Source organism: Botryllus schlosseri, chromosome 2 (genome assembly GCF_051294905.1).
Source record: "Botryllus schlosseri isolate E-star chromosome 2, Bs_hap1, whole genome shotgun sequence".
NCBI lineage: Eukaryota > Metazoa > Chordata > Ascidiacea > Stolidobranchia > Styelidae > Botryllus > Botryllus schlosseri.
This window is the reverse complement of record NC_137237.1, coordinates 941,326-958,915: the sequence shown is the minus strand read 5'-3', so window position 1 is coordinate 958,915 and position 17,590 is coordinate 941,326. Positions and strand designations below refer to the sequence as shown.

General features: G+C 39.8%; 1 protein-coding gene across 1 annotated transcript in view; it reads left to right on the top strand.

Annotated features, from left to right (window-relative positions):
* The window catches only part of LOC145432873 (acid-sensing ion channel 1-like), a 37,657-nt gene continuing 20,067 nt past the window's right edge, over positions 1–17,590 (top strand). Inside the window, exons 1-4 of the mRNA XM_080309697.1 lie at positions 1–422; positions 3,206–3,359; positions 3,756–3,915; positions 5,165–5,282. Of these exons, the coding sequence (XP_080165823.1) occupies positions 228–422; positions 3,206–3,359; positions 3,756–3,915; positions 5,165–5,282 (627 nt within the window). The 5' untranslated portion in view covers positions 1–227. The remainder of the gene's footprint in view (positions 423–3,205; positions 3,360–3,755; positions 3,916–5,164; positions 5,283–17,590) is intronic.

Below are 17,590 nucleotides of genomic sequence, written 5' to 3'. Positions count from 1 at the left end.
AATTCATTTCTGTAGTTATTAAGGTAAATCATATACTCATATTGAAATAAAGTCGAATACTATCGGTTAATGCTCGCCAAGGCTAACTATTCGGGTTTATTTAAAAGTGAATATAATATTCAATCGTGTATTTAAGTTTTTTTTACCTCAAAGAGGCTCTTCAGATCCTTATAAAGCGAATAAAAACCCTTGTTCGAACACAGCGTTGGTAATACAATTTTCACGCAATGGGAGAGTCGCTAATGGACGACGAAGAGTCGCGTGGCAGTAGTTACGACAACCGTCCGGCGAATATTCACGTCTTTGCAGCAAGCTCGACTCTACACGGATTTAGTCACGTTTTCGCGAGACATCACTCGTCGCTGAGAAGATTCGCGTGGGCAATGGCCTTTTTGACCAGTTTCACTCTGCTCATATTTCAGGTACGTGAAGAGAAGGCGCTGGGTGGCGAGATAGCGCAGTAGTATAATCCGCGGCTGCAAAACACCAATGGGTGCGGGTCGACTTCCGAATTCCGATACCTAAGTGTTGGAGGTTTACCTAGGCTCCACCTCGCCACCTCATCCGCGGTGTCTTACAAAAAGCCTAGAGGTGGGCCGTGCCATAAGTCGGCAGTTACGGAAAATAAGAAGAATATCGGCCTGGTGTAAATGACCATAGTAGTCGACTAACACCATGAATACCACAAAACAAACACAAACAAAGAGAAAGCGCTATCTAGCGGGGTAGACGTAGGCTTAGGCGTACGGGGAGACTTGGTCTATTGATTAAGTAACGGTTGGGCAATCAGACGCAGCTAGCAATTCCTCATAGCTTCCAGGGCTGTGCAAAACCAAGTACCTATATGATTCGATTCTGAATCGTGTATTAGGCAATAGGCTTCGAGTAGAGTCAAGTATTCGAGTGTCGCGCAATCTGATGTCAGAATGACGTGGGAATTTCAAACATGCACATTTTATGCGATCACGGACAATGAAATGCCAATTCTACACGGCAGTAAAGACAATTTGGTAATTTCCAAATATACCTATTTAATTGCAGCTTGTGACAATACTGTGCAAGTGTGCAACTGTGCAAGTGTGCATGGGTTGATCACGACTTGATACATACGTCGTATCCACTAACGTACATATACAGTAACTTTCATTAAATATGTTTCGTAGCGTTACCATATTTTGGAATCCGGATAGGAGGACACTTCTTACAAATCATAAAGGTCGGATTAGCGTACTAGAATATTACTGATTAGAAAATTTGCTCTTTAATTCTTGTTGTATTGACTAAAAATGGCATCATTCCGACTACACTCCAAATGTACCCACTTTTTTATCTATAGGCCCACTGCTGTGGTCATAACTACATAAGAGATCATTTTCCAATGCTACTCCCCAATGACCCGCTCGAACGTCCGCATTGCAGATTTCGCTTCATTTTTTTTCCATTACCCTGGCTGCCCACTGTCCAAGTTATAAACTAGGACGGATTTCCAAAAAGGAGGACATTTAGACGTCCTCGGATGACATTCTAGATTTCCTAAAAAAGGAGGGAAAATCCTGTTGGCGGGCATACTAACGTTTGGTATTCTGTGATACGAACAATTCAGGTTTCAAGGCTACCGTAGTGGGAAATAGTATCTAAACTACAAATCTCGTTGTTAAACCATCTGTTAGTGGCAAGGACCGTATATTTTCAGTATTCGAAAAATAAAATCGTCTCTCACTAATCAATTCGAACCATTACAATTAGGATTCAGATTCGAGTACTCGAATGATTGTGCCCAGCCCTATTCATAAATAAACACGGTAATTTTACAGTAAATTTATGAAAATTGATCTTGAATGAAAGTTACTGTCGCATCGATTCGGAAAATATGTATTATAATCTACTCAGGGCACTGCTACTACTTCAAAATTGCTGTTATTGTTGAACATGGGCATGTTTTGAGAGGTGGTCGGTAACGAATTACTTCAGCTTCTACTTCAAGTAGATTTTGCCGAAGTACACTATTTCCTCACCTGTTTATGTTTCTTCTGCGCTTCTATTTCTACTTGAACAATTTTCAGTTTCCTTGGCAAAACTAGTCCTATAGAATATACTTTTTTTACTTTCTTTCAAATCACTACTTCTACATGTACTCGAGTAGAAATGTACGACTTTACTTCTACTTCTACTTGAGTACCAACGATGACGACTTTGACCACCTCTGCGCAATGCAGTGACCATAACTATGACCTCAAGTGGTTCGCAACAGTACAGATTTATAAATTTGCATCTGATTGCCCAACCGTGCTGTCACGTGCTGTGCGTCTATCCGCAGGTTATAGTTATCTATGGATGATCTCGACATCAATACCATGGCAGTCCGTTTACAGACGCGCCAGTTCGTCGCATCAATATTGCATGTGATCTCGAATCCTAGCAAGATCAAAGAGAATATTTTCTGAACCTGTTTAATAACAATTAATAATTAATGAACGACACCTCGGCGCGATTTGCAGAGAAAGGTCTGGCGTCATCTGCAGCCTGATTGCGTGTGACTCTGCTGTCTGCTCTGATAAAAACAGAGTTGGAAAACTAAGATATATTTAGGCTTTTCCAAATTCGATTAGAATTAAAATGATAGCTACACAGTTTTATTTAATTAGATATAATCAGAATAACTGCATTAGCAGCAAACAGGATATTGAATTAAATTCGTAATTAGAAGGAGCTTCAACAAAATCGAGTTCAGTCCAAAAGCGTGAGAATGGCAAATGTCTGTACACCAAGTTTGGATCGTTTCACACGATACAGTTATCCTGCAGCATTTTCAGGAATATCAGAAATTAGTTCAGAACTAAAATGTAAGAACATTTCTCAAATTAGATTAGAATTAGATTACCGGCATTTCGCTCTAATTTGTCTAATTTAATAACTATATTATTATCTCCTTTTTCAAATGTGATTTAGCGCCAAAACGCCAATTATTGCCCCGTTAATCCTGCGAAGGAATGCGTTTAGGGGAGCCCTCGGGGTGGATTGCACAGATCCCGATCAATCCGCGATCGCGTCAGTAATCGGTTGGCTTGCGTTACACAGATGGCAATCAGTCATTAATCGGGAGAAGTTTAATAGCTTGTCAACTATCACCGATTTAGGAGATCTCCAATGACTTTTCAAGGGGCATATCTGCAATACACCCTAAAACTGCGATGTCTGCATTCAGAGCACCAACCGTGCCGTGTATTATTTGCAATTTCCTCACGTAACGCGACTGGACGAAGTCGCAGCCGGCAATTTGACCTTCCCCGCTATCACTATTTGCAACGTGAACGAGTTTCGACTCAACGAAGTCACCAAGAACGACATGTACTTCGCAGGTGAGAAACATACAGTATTGCAATAAAAATGCCATGATGAAAGGAATGTTTCAAGTGCATTCGGCACCAGGCAACTCGTAATCTCACGCTTAACCTAGCTCCTAACACTTAACATTAATCTGTAACCCGAATACTGATTATTACATACCAAGGTTGCAATGACTTGTGTCATGACTCGAATCAAGTCTGACCAGAGTTGCAAATTTTCGTAGACTTTACCGAACTGTTCACCCCAGCCTCATCCCTAGCACCAAAGGTTGCCAGTAATGAAGTACTTTCCCTTTTAGAAGTACTTCGAGCAAATTTAGTTTACTTGCACTACTTCCTTAAGTGGTTATGATGTTAAACTACTTCTACTTCTAATTGGCACTTTTCAGTTTTCACTGACTTTTTCAGGGCAGCTACTGGGTTTCCTGAATAAGGACGACGAGATGCTCGAGCCTCCCTTTCTCAGAAGCCTTGCCGAAGGAAACATCACCGATTTCTCAGCGCACCAGGAGCTCGAACGTCAGAAGAAATGGATTGAAAAGCTGACGAATTTCAGGACCGACTTCACGTAGGACAGAATATATGACAACTGCGCTCTAATTTCTTTCCGTTGTCAACAGCACATAATCAATGTGTTCCGTGTAAAATCGAAAAGACGTGAAAATCCGTTTACTGTGGTCACTAGATGCTGTCTATTGACGTTTCGCTTTATCGAATGTTTGCTAGTTATTAAAATTAGAATTGTAGCTTTTTAAAATTAGATTACTATTAGAATTACTGAATTCGCAACAACTTGGAAATTCGATTAAATTCCGAATTTGATTAAAGTACAACAAAGATCACAAAGATCAAGTACATTTCTTATCAAATCAGAGTTCGTACTCATGTAAGCACTATTATTATATATATTGGACTGACAAATGAGCAATTATCAGCAGGCAATGAATTTTTGGATGTGGAAAGGGGGTTTCCTAGATCCTTAGCCCCGGGATACGCCACTCTCATGACCTCACATAATAGACTTGACTCAGTTACTGATTCTGGCCGTTACGAAAATATAATAAGAAAAAGTTTCAGAGACATTGATCAATAAGAAGCTCATCAAATGCGAAGTTGAAGATTTATCAAAGATCCCTTTCACATCAAAAAATCCGGCTGATAGATATACCTGCTCATTGCATGACACTGTCCTTCTTGCATGGAATTATATATTGTGTGTATATGTATGGATGAGAATAACATCACTACCTAGAACTTTTCGCGAAACCGCACTAAATTGCTTACAGGCGAAAATCGAACAAAAAACAATTGTGCTTCAACATTAATTAATAATATGATATTCCAACTGATTATTTCCAATTTAAAATAGGTAGTTGACGTAAAATTGATTGAATTAATGCCACGTTATTTTAGTATATGTGTAAATACTTATATATACATGACTGGAGTTTATTTATGTGCAAGATAATATACGTGAAAGTCTATAACTATGACAAATCTAATAACATTAAATATAGTGCTGTTGCTGTATTTTGATTTTAAAAAAGTCTTCTTTGTGTAAAAAATATCTAGTAGGCCTAGATTGAATTTCTAAACTTTATGGTACGACTGAGCCGATTTTCTATCAAGCCATTACAGCGAAAATGGGGAATTTTGGTCAAAATAGTCCCATGGATTATCTAAAAAACAAGAGACAATTTGAAAAAAGTAAGGACATATTCGGAATCAGTGCCCTTCAGAACCCCCAAAACTACATTTACTTTGTCTGCAAAAAAATATGTGTCGACCAGTGATATCGGAACAAACCATCATTTCAGAGCGAAGGGAGATTTCAACATGACAGAATTCTACGACCGTACCGGACACGAGCTTTCCGAGTATCTTCTCAGCTGCACGTACCGCGGAAAAACCTGCAACACAACCTTTTTCAAAAAAGTGAGCTCCATTTATTAACCAAGGATGTCGTTACTAAAGATAACCAACATACGGAGGGATACGAAACACGTGACTGCACGGTTGGGCAACCACAAATCACTAACAGTATCTGGTAACTTCGTAAAGAGGTTTGGTAATGTTATAGTTTGCCAAACGACTGTAACGATCTTGAACGAAAGCTACTGTCGCACTGATTCCGAAAATATGAATTATAATACAGACATGGGCACTGCAACTACCCTAAAATAAATAGCAAATAAAAGCCGACAATTAACATTCCGAAGGTTAATTATCCATGATTTATCTGCGGCGCTCCTGCAATGGTCTCATTTCAAGAGGTGGTCAAAGTAATGAGCGTCTGGAGCTCCAGTGAAAGTAACCCGGTAAATTACTGCTCAAGTAGAAATAGAAGTAGCTTGAAACATTTCAAAACCACTTTAAGCGGAAGTAGAAAATCGAAGTCTGAAAAGTACTGCAATAGTTTCAAGAAGTAGACTTACTTGATAGGTCGCATACTTTAACAGGTAATCAGATGTGGCCACTTTCAAGTCGAGTGATTTTCAAATCATCACAGAGCCAGGTTCTAGTTCGACTTCAAGTCAGGTTCAACTCACCATTGTAAAACTCTTGGGAAATATAGAAGGCCTCGGCTTCAAAATATACTTATTTTTCTCACTGTAAAGATGCTTATTCAAGCAAACAAAAAACAGTGTTTCAGGGACTATTTTGTAATTATAATTATTGCTCCTGATATAAAAGATTTCAATAGAACGTGCCGAGTCATGCGCAATGACTCGAGTAGAAGTCGATACAAATTGACTTTAGTCGAGTAGAATCATTTCCTTAGAAATGGAATAAACCAGGCTTGTGATGACCCCAGTCAAGTCGAGTCAACGAAAAATTACGCATTGTGTGACTCGACTCATTACAAGTCTGGTATATTCGCTACTAACACAAAATGTCTAATAACAAGACGAATATGTGCAATTTTCGAAAATATGTTTAGCTATCGAGATACAGGGACTGGTTCGCCCAGCATGGTAATTACAATTTAACTTATATAAGTGATGCCAACTACTTTCTACTTTTCAAGAAACCAACTGTAAAAAATAAGTAGTTTCACCTAAAAACAGAAGAAGTAAAAGTTATCTAAACAAGTACAAGTACTTCGTTGATGTACGTCTGCAATTTCTGACCAACTCTCGAAGTTTATAATGGGTGGTTCAAGTTAGACGCACTTCAAGAATATCGATTATTACAAATTAATCGAACAGAATAAGCAAAAACAAGTAGGTGCGCTTCCTCAAGTTCTCCAGGAATGATGCAGTAGTCATTGCCTTCACTTCTCCCTGTCACTTTTGGCAAAGCGTATAGCTACTTCGATAGTATTTTGGACTCTATAGCCTGAGATGTTAGTCTAAATCGGATTGTCGGGTTCAAGATGCTAATCGTATTCGCGATTGAAAGACGAGTCGAGTCCGATTATAGCCGTTTCGAAATACTGTTACTTACAGTTCGTTAATTGCCTTCACAAGATATGCTGAGATTTCGGTTTGTAAAATTGTATCCTTATACATAGGGTTACAATGCGTCCTCTTTTCAGAGGATTTGACCCCTTTTTTGACTATTTCGAAAGTGTACTCGGAGGACGCCCAAATGACCTCTTTTTTGAGAATTTTGGTTAAATATATGGCAAAATCGACTTAGCTACAGTAAATCAGCACTGAAGTAACGCTCCGCTGGGTAATTTACCCTTTTTTAAGTCAACCACCTAACAATGTGAAAGAAAAACTGTATTTTGGACACTGAGCAAGAAAGTTGACATTTATTTTAGTCAACCGACCACATTGTGGGAGAAATTTACCATTTCTTCGGGATTTTCCTCCGGTTTTGCAATTCTGAATTTTTTTATAAAGTGACCTCTTTTCAGATTTCCAAAAATGGTAACTAGGGTAAGTTTTTGTTGCAGTTAAATCCGTGGAAAGTTGCATTTATTTATCTATTTTTGACAAAAGTTGCAAAAGTTGCACTAAAAGACCACATTTTGCTCGGTTGACTAAAAAAAGGAAAGGTCAATTTACCGGCTCAGCTCCCGAAATACCCGTATTTCGGTGCTGATTTACGGTGTTTTAGTCGAATTTGGCCGTGTATTTCACCAAAACCGAAAATACTCACATGAAAAATCGCAAAAGTTGCAAAATGTTGCAAAGAGTTGCATGAAAAAATGGAAAAAAGTTGCAAAAGATTGCACTATAAGATTCGTTCAAACAGCTTAAAACAGCATTCTACATATCTTACGAGTATTTAGGAAGCTGCCGGAAGCTGTAAAAAGAAGTTGCAAAAGTTGCAAAAACTTGCCCTACGTATATATCAGACATGAATTGTACAAGTACAACTAGATAATTCCAATGGTCTCATTCAGTGGTTCTTAACCTTTATCCTCTAGCTCCCCCTTTCAAAAATTATCGTACTCCATCGCCCCCACCTCATATTGTAAGGACTGTAATGAAAACAATGGGTTAGAGAGAGGGCCGTAACAGGCCCCTAAAAACGATTGTCTTGCGCACCCATAGCGTGATAAACCAAACATTTCAGGGCTTCGCCGTCAAGAACCCCGTCGCGTGATTTCGTTGGTCGGCATGCGCCAAAATGTTCTATAATGCATGAATGAATAGATGGCAATTGCATATGTATGTCGCTATAAACTTTTTATGCTCTCAGCTCACGTAATCAGATTTACCAGTAGCGCTGAGTGGGCTTTTGTATTGGCAAATGAAGGCCACGTAATTAATAATTGAACATATTCGGGCGTTCGTGTTGGTACAATCAATTAGTTACATGGTGTTATTTTGTTAGCTCTTGTCCGTTATAGTAAAAAAACTTGAAACGCATAAACGTGTTAAACTAAAGTAAGCACACGATTTAAAATTGGTATTTCTTCACTGGCAAATAATTTTCCCTGATGGAGGTTACTTGTCCTGTGGGGTGCAGATTGCGACGACATGATAATTCGGCACGAGCGATTTAAGCACCTGTGGACAATTAGACTTATATACATTGAGGTTTACGGTCAACATAAGGGCAATCCTCTTCGGCTAAGATTTTCTCGCTGACGATCTTTTTTGACACACTGCTCGGAGTCCCATATTGACCGGAACTTCATGTCTTCGTGCATCATGGCGTGGTGATGGCCGACGCCGAAATGCCTATTTCTATTTTCTATAATTATGCGTATTTTGCCGTTGGGGAGTCGTCAAAACATGATGTGTAATTTATGTTCGTTCACCGAAATAATTTAGGGCACCCTTCGAGCTCACCGATTGGGGGTTTGGGCTGCAGCAGTTTCGGTCCTGGTAAGAGGTGAAAGTCCTGTCGGTCTTTTCGGGACTTTTATATTGGATCTTAGTACCACATAATCTGCTACGAAACCATTTTTCTTCAGCGGCCCCCATATCGCCCCCCCTGAGCCCAGAGCCCCCAATATCGCCCCCTGAGCGTTACCGCTCGCTGAGCGTTACCGCCCCCTTTAATATCGCCAGCGCTTCTTTGGGGGCGCTGCAGGCGAGGTTAAGAACCACTGGTCGAATTGGACTAGCTAGAGGGAAATGTCGATAATGATCAATTTGTGAAATGTTTTTATGATCCCATTTTAATTCTAATCTTATTTGGTTTTCCTGAAAATGACACAGCACAGCATACGGTATTATGTGTCTTGTATATCGCATTGTACATTGTGTATGTGTCTTGGTCAAATGAAAATATAATCTGTCGATTGATTGATTGAACTCGCCAGTTCCATGGTTACCATAACTGTATAGAGCAGGGGTTCTCAGCCATTTTTGGCTGTGGCCCATTTTCTGGTTTGAAAATGTTCTGTGGCCCTCCTTTTTTCAAGTCGTAGTGCATTTCAATATGTAGGCTTATCGCCGCCGATATGGCTATTTCTTTATAATATACGGATGTTTCTTTTATTACTGTTCAGCGTTCATATTTAAATGTCGATCTGAGGGAACATGAAATCGCGCGAAGCGCGACGAAAAATTTCGAGGTAAATAAATCTCCAACAGACAACCAACGAAATAATTATTAGACTTAGAGCTATCCCAATTGTGGGTTAGGGGTGCGAAAGTTACAGCCCTGCAATCGTATAACTCTTGCGTACACCCTCTGTTCCACTCAAGTAGCGAAACCCAATGATCCGTTCCCCGCATTCACTGTGTGATTGTGGGTTTAATTTAGGCTTACCATACGTCCTCTTTTAAGAGGATTTGTCCTCTTTTTCGACTTTTTTGAAAGTGTCCTCGGAGGACGCCCTTTTGTCCTCTTTTTTGAGATTTTGTCCTCTTTCTCTTTTTTGAAAATTGAGGTCAGTTTTAGAGCAAATTGCGAGTGACATGCCGTAAATTAGCACAGAAGTGGCGCTCCGGAGGGTATTTCGGAGCGAAAAACGCTATATTGAGCTCCGAGCGGAAAGATGACCTTTTTTTTCAGTCAACCGGTCACAAAGTGGGAAAAATTGACCGGTTTTTGAGAATTCTACTCCAGCTTTGCAAGTCTCCAATTTCTGAAAAAGTGGTAAGCCTAGTTTAATTCCACTCTGGTGGGGAATACTATACCCATTCTGGACCCGCTTCAAACAATTCTTTGATGAATGGGATACTAAAGAGAAGTGAATTATTTTTTTAATATCCTAGTCATAGGCGCCGACTTACGAGGTTACGAGGTGGCGCAGCCACCTCGTGACCATATTTACGAGGTGGCGGCCACCTCGTACAAAATGCTCAAACGCCCAAGTGATTTGTGACCAGTAATTAGTAATAAGACAAATCGATGCGACCTCGTTAGAGATGTCTTTGATTTCGATACGCGCGTGTGCCAGGCTCTTAGCCACCGGGGTTTCGGAGGTCGAACTCCCTATTTGAAACACGCAACCCCGTCAGTTTTAAATGATCATTTTAACTCTAATATTCAGTTGCAATTCAATAATTGTGTAATCAGTGTTCCGCGCGACGGATTTGCGAGAAACGTGTTGACAACTAGCGAGACGAATCAGTGATGATCTCCCGCTGAGATGGTCACGAAATTAGGTCATTCATTCCCGTGCGCGTGGCAATCGTCGCTAGCCTGATTTATCGCGTCTCGATCATGCCTGGTTCCGCAGGCTTCAACAATCGCATCTGCAATAGGCCCAGTTCACACTATATCATCGCTTAACTGCGCAATCAAATCTGCATTGGCTGCTTTAGCCTGGTGTACACGATATCATCGCTGGTCTACACAATAGTAGGGCTGGGCACAATGATTCGAGTACTCGAATCTGAATCGAGTATTAATTTTAATGATTCGAGTCGAGTAGCAAAAGTCGATTTTTTCGAGCACTGAAATTATACGCTTATCGCCACTGAAAGTTAATTTATCTCTAGAATTATAGTTTTGATACTATCATCCACTGTTGAAGTCTTGAAACCTTGATTGGCGGTATCGTAGCATACGAAACATATCGTACAAAGCTACGAAGGTTACTGGACGTAGCACATTTCCGAAGTCATGATTATCCCACAATATTGTCAGTTTGTCACTAAGTGGAATGAAATCGGTATGGTCGAAAAATACCAAATTATAATTTATGAGAAGGATAACAAGCATTATAATCTTTGTGGCAATTGTGGGGGCATAAACGGTACATATTTGAACTTTGACGTATTACATTCTGTTATGACGTCATAATGAGTGATACTCGATTACTCGACTCGACTCGAAGCATATTACGTGATTCAGAATCGAATCACTCAGGTACTCGATTTTGCCCAGCCCTACACAATAGCATCTGCAATAGGCCTGGAGTGAAAGATATAATTGCTGGCCTATGCCTAACTATCGCATCTCGGGTCTAGCATGCTTTGGCTCCGATTTCTCGCTGGTTTCGAGACAATGCGATCGAGTCGAGTTTACGCTGATCAGTGATTGTTTTATGTCATGTTGTCATATTGGTTAAAAAGCGACATCGCGAAACTGTATAACATCAAATCGCTGCAAACAGACTTTAACGTGCGAAATTGATTCCCGCTAATACTTGAACGTAACGACCGGAAGATGTGTATCATGTCTCGAGTTCTGAAATACGATAAAGGTTTGAAATCGGTGCCATCGAGTTCGGACATTTTGATTTGCGAAAACTCTAGCCGAGACTGCGAAATACGCGCGCGTATTTAATTGTTGACCAGAGATCTGTGACTCGCTATAATTGACAGCACTCCAGGACTCTTTGGCAAGCATATCATACGGCTAAAATCGTCGATACGGAGAGGTTATATGATCGCCAATTACACATGTACTTGACCCTAATTGAATTGATGCTATATTGATAAATTTGAAAAGAAAATCCAAATTTGAAAAGAAAATCCAAATCCCCTAATTTTTCACTGGCTACGCGCCTAGCGTGTGCTGAGAAGCACAATCCTAGATATCCTCTGCTGACCAGACGCCCAAATATACGTTCTGCTTTTCTGAAATCTAAATTATTTGCACCAATATCCGTTTACAAAACCATTCATGAGCTAGCTAGCTTCGTGATAGGTAATCGGAGCGCGAAATTGGAGGGTGTGTTGGTGTGTGCCAGCAAATTGGAATTCATTTCTGCGCAGATTCGTTTCTCTAACAAAGCTCTGCCAGTGACATTAATCGGGAAATGCAGCAATACAGCTTTAACACCGATATAATGACAAAACAATTGTCGCGGCGAAAGCTAATCAATACGATGTCACACTCAAAACCGATTCGTGGCGATACTGATTAGATTGCACGCTTTCTAATTTGCCATCATCGATATTTCTTGTTACCTACTTGATACATTCGTACTCCTAAATTGTCACACAAAGTCATTTTTCAGTCTTCCTTTCATTATTAACGTGATGCATCACAAGATTATGGGTGGCACAAATTCTGATTCTATTCGATTCGTTTGAACAGGGAACCTTCTACATTCCGATAAACTTGATTGCTTGATGTACTCGTATCGAGAAAACATTATCGAATGTCCGAAAGTGGAATTTATTCTAGCCCAAGGGTGGACAACCCGCGGCGGTAGAACAAAATTTGTGCGGCCGTCAACACGTGATTCCATTGGTATGCGTTGGCGGCCATCGGCATGGAGATTGAATTTACGAATTGCCCGATGAACTCCCGAAATGCTTCGCGAACTTAAAGCGGGAAATGCATCATTGTTTTAATCATCAAACAGTCGCCGTAATGCGAGTTGGTCAACGCGAAGCAAGAAACCGCAAGAGACAATTACTGATTGGCCGCGCGATTTCGCGTTTGTAATCATTATTATTGTCTGCTTGAAGTATTCGAGAGTTGTCGTGTGTTACTTTCAAGGCCAATGCGTAGTGTATTTCGTTAGTCACACTGGGCATTGCGCGTGAATAACATTGATGCAACTGCAGGTTCCGTCGGACGGACAGGTAGCGCAGGCTGCAGTTACACTTCAAATGATCGTACCGTTCTAAGATTCCATTTAATAAACTCGACTGCCTGGTTTGATATTATTGAGTGCGACGCCGATATTAAAATGTCACGCGGATGGTTCAACTCTGTACGAACGCCAGCGGCATGCAGTAAAGTGCGTTTATGTGCGACGATGACGTAATCGACATGGAAGAATTATGACGTCACAACACTGCGCCGCCTCGTAAAAAAATAAAAGTCGGCGCCTATGATCCTAGTAATACAATGTAGTCTTACCTAATATACCTTGTACCTTCTGAAGTCACGATGTAATAACATTAAATCCAATGATACCACCAATTCATGTGACTTATTACATTGTGTACAATGATTTCAAGACCGGACATTTTTCGACCGACTCCGAAGATTAATGAGCTGTGCCACTGCCAACTCCTCAATCCATTATGACCCAGTCGGAATACTTGGATATTTATCCCCGCATTAACTTTCAGTTATTATATAATCGAAATTATTTTCGTTGCTGTTGGCCGGAGGTTGTCATAGCTGTTGGTACAAAAGCCGCCGCATCCCCAGCCATTTCGACTTGTACATTCGTGACTCCATACGTAGGCTACCACTAGGTCTCATCAGAGTCGGATGAAAAGCTTTATGTAGCATACGTATAATTCGATATATTTTTTAATATATGAAGAAAAGATAAATGCAACTACACTTTCACGAATTCCACAATTTTCCAAATAGCTCTGTGGCCCACCCAAATTACTCCTGTGGCCCACTAGTGGCCCACCCTTTGAGAACCCCTGGTATAGAGCAACACGATCCAAGCGTTCTCGTGCTTATTTCAATGAACTCTGACTTGATAGGGACAGAGCTTGATTTTGTTGATTTTCTTTAGTACGGAATTTAATTCAATTTCCAACTTTTTGCGAATTCAGTAATTCAAATCTAAATTAGTGAAGATGGAAATTTTCTAGTTGTCAAACTCTGCGTAATACTGCATTTTTATGGGCTCTTACTAACTTCAATCTCAGCATATAGGTCTATATGTATACATTGTGACTAAAGAACTTAATCTTAATGGGTAACATAAGCATTTTAAATCATTATATTACCATTACTATTCATTATTTAAATAATGGTATGATGTTTATAACAACGAAGGTATTTTGCATCGCAAGCTAATTAATTTCATAAACAACAAAATGATTTACTGATACATGATGACGTGATTATAACAGGGCTATAAGATACACCCCATGGTTGGGATCAGATGTATTTCAGTCATAGGGGTGATAGACGAGAGAGTTTTGATTTCTTTGAGTGTAATCCGGGCGCGATAATAAAAGAGCGTACTTCACGTCACTCATTCGTTATTTTACGACAACCGAGAGTTGAGAGCTCTGTTGGTGACTATCTCCTAACGCGACATATCGGGATGGAAATCGTCGCGCTAGATGGCAAGAATGAGCGTACAAGGTAAGTCCTGCCTTTTTCTAACGATTCTAGATGGCGGCAAAGTTCAGTGAAATGATAGAAAACCATAGATACCACAAAGGTAGAACGGTGTGTCCGCGGTATATCAATCGTTCACGGCTCCATGGGCATGTTCGATAGATTGTCTCGTTTGCTTTCATCCTTCGATAGCATATGAAGAAATGTTGCATGCTGCTCGTGGTTGCTGATTTTGTATGAACCTGAACATGCGAACTATCGTATACAACTGTAATATATTCCGCTCTATTTGGTTCCTGGGTATGACCTGACCGATATCGGGTGTTTGAGCCAGAAAGACAGATTCTTAATTTCGTTAAATTCAGTTTTGCACAAATATTCAAGAAAGACAATGACAGCGATATGACCACATTCCGGAGGCGTATTCTTCAAGTCAGCTGCTGTCCAGACATAATTCTGGTACATTTACAATCAATAACTGGCGGTCTATAATCCGATACCGATAAATACCGATAACAATAGCACCTTCACCACATAATAACCCCTATATATTCAGCGGATATTCAAAATATATTCCTTCTATCGTAAGTCGTAACTCGTATTTCCAAAACTTCAGAGCATTTATTCGGACAGCTTTGCAACCATTGCTACAACCCTACAGGCCATGTGGCTGTCTGATTTCTCAGACTACTCGAAGTCGTTTCGACACTTTTTTTCTTAACTTTCATTGTATCGCAGTCTTGTGGTATATTGAAATGAAGAAATTTTTAGCAATAAATTGAATTGAATTGCATTGCTACGCTTGACATGAATAAAATAAAATTATATAGTATATTCATATTGAAATGAACCCGAATCTTTTCGGCTGACACTCGTCAGCAACTAGCAGAGAATTGGAAAGAACATAGTAGGCCTATATCATAAAATAAGACGACACCACACCAGCATGAAATTTCCAATAAGAGAGCGCCCAATGTATTATTTTCAGATGGTACACGAACTCTTTTTGTTGACACAATGAAATTACTCCATCTGGACACTCGTAAGCGAAAGTGATCATTAGTGAAGTATCTCTTCTATTTCAGATTACTCAAGTAGGTTTTACCTACTAGCACAAATACACCTCACACACTAGAGAACTATACTGAGAAATTGCCACTGATCTATATTATCAGCGATAATTGTAGGAAGAGAGAGATGCTACTAGTCAATAGAAAAGCTATTCGGGGTATACATGACTTCAATGTGACATTGAACAGTATATTCATGTTTAAATTAACCCCCAAATTAACCTTGACATTCGTCAAGGGTAATCGTCATCAACCAGCAGAGAAATTTGTATGCATCACATCGCATCACCGAAAGCTGCGGTAGATGAGCCATGTTTGTGCAATATGGATGCCTGCCATTGAACGCATGCAAGATCTGTAGTCGGTTCGATCTCCCTGTTGATTGGCAGTTCCAGAGCATCTCAAATCTTCAAATGCCCTTCTTCGTAAGTCTGGTGCCAGACTGTAACTCCGCAGCGGCAGTTCTCTGGCGACACAACTATATTTTGCATTAATATTAATGAGTGATTTTTCTTGGAATGACTAGATAATGAATAACAACAGAGGAATAAAATTTGGACAGAGAATTCTCTGGTACAAATCGATTGGCTTCGATATAAATTGAATTGGGTATTGGTTCGCGACTTGATCGTGATACTTGTGTTAGTTTTTTTTATGCTCTGTCCTATGTTCAACAGATTTGCGAATGTTGTGGAATCGTAACTATAGCTGAGCACAACGATTCGGGTACTCGAATCTGCATCGAGTATTAGTTACGGTTACCATACGTCCTCTTTTAAGAGGATTTGTCCTCTCTTTTTTCGATAAATTGAAAGTGCTGTCCTCGTAGGACGCCAAAATGTCCTCTTTTGGGGAATTTGTCCTCTTTAACTATAAAAAGTCTTAAAATGCAAACGCGACGCCGACGCAGCGAACGTCAGAGGTTTGTGAAAAAAAATCGGGTGAATCGGGAATCGAGTCGAAGTGATGACCCTTTTTTCACAAAGTGAAATGAAATAGGAATGGTCGAAGCAATACCAAGATATCTTTAATGTGATGTGGAACTGGCATTATATGCTGTGCTGTGAAAGCATAAAAGGTACATAGCGGAACTTCCCACATATTTTCATACTGTTATAGCGCCATGGTGATTGATACGCGAACATTCGACTCGACTCGCAAGATCATACTAGACTCAGAAATTACAATACAAAAACATGAAATATGAATATACTATTTAATTGTATATTGAAGTTCTGTACCTCCAAGAAGCTCTTCAAAAACATGATTGTAACAAAAATTTTGTGACTTATTCGCAAAGTCGAAACTAGTTTGTTACGGATTTATTATTCATAAAAAATCTTCGGGGTTATTACCGATGCGATCGATTAATGGATGCGGGAATTAATATAATCGATGGTCACGTGGATACCGAATAACTAATGGCGGAACGGTGGCACTAATCGAGGCCGTAGGCGGTGTTATGAAATGTCTAGTCAAAGTTGTTTTTTTTGTCGGGGTAGCTTTGCGCCACTGAGAAAGTCCAATTAAATCAGAGTCGACTTGAAGTAAAGGTCATAATTGGAATATTATAGTTTTTGAAATATATTTGAGATTATTTCCTGGTTCGAGCAATAACTTACAGCATCGTTATAGGGCTAAGCAAAATCGAGTACCTAAGTGATTCGATTACTCACAACAGTATGAATGTTGTCAAAATTTTAAATATGTCACCACGAAGAATATATTGCCAGATAATATCAAAGATTACTTGGTATTTCCCGACCATACCTATTTCATCACACCTTGTGAAAATGCTGTGGGTTGATCACGGCTTCACAGATGTGACTTCCAGTTACATGCGTAGCTTTATATTACATGTTTTGTATGCTGCGATACCACCGATCAAAGTTCAAGAATTCCACAGTGGAAAATAGCATCGAAACTATATTTCCGTCGATAAATTAGCTCTTATTGTGTCAAGGAGTTGATAATTACAGTACTAAAAAATATCGAACTACTACACTCGAATTATTGGAATTAATACTCGATTTAGATTTGAGTACTTAAATCGCTCTGCCCATCCCTCGTAACAACCGAACGTCAAGTCTGGAGTGAATCTAAAGATGTTTGTAAAAGTCGGAGCCCTATAAAGCGTCTCCGAACGGACCAGGCTACTGTCACTACCCCTCGACTTTCGCTATAATCCTGTCGTTACTCGCCGAAAATCGATAGAATCGAAGTCCCAAAAGACCCGCATTGACTGTCGGTACGCATAACACCGAACAGAAGCAGTTAATGGACTTTTGCGATCGCTAAATGTCGAATGAGTTATTTGCT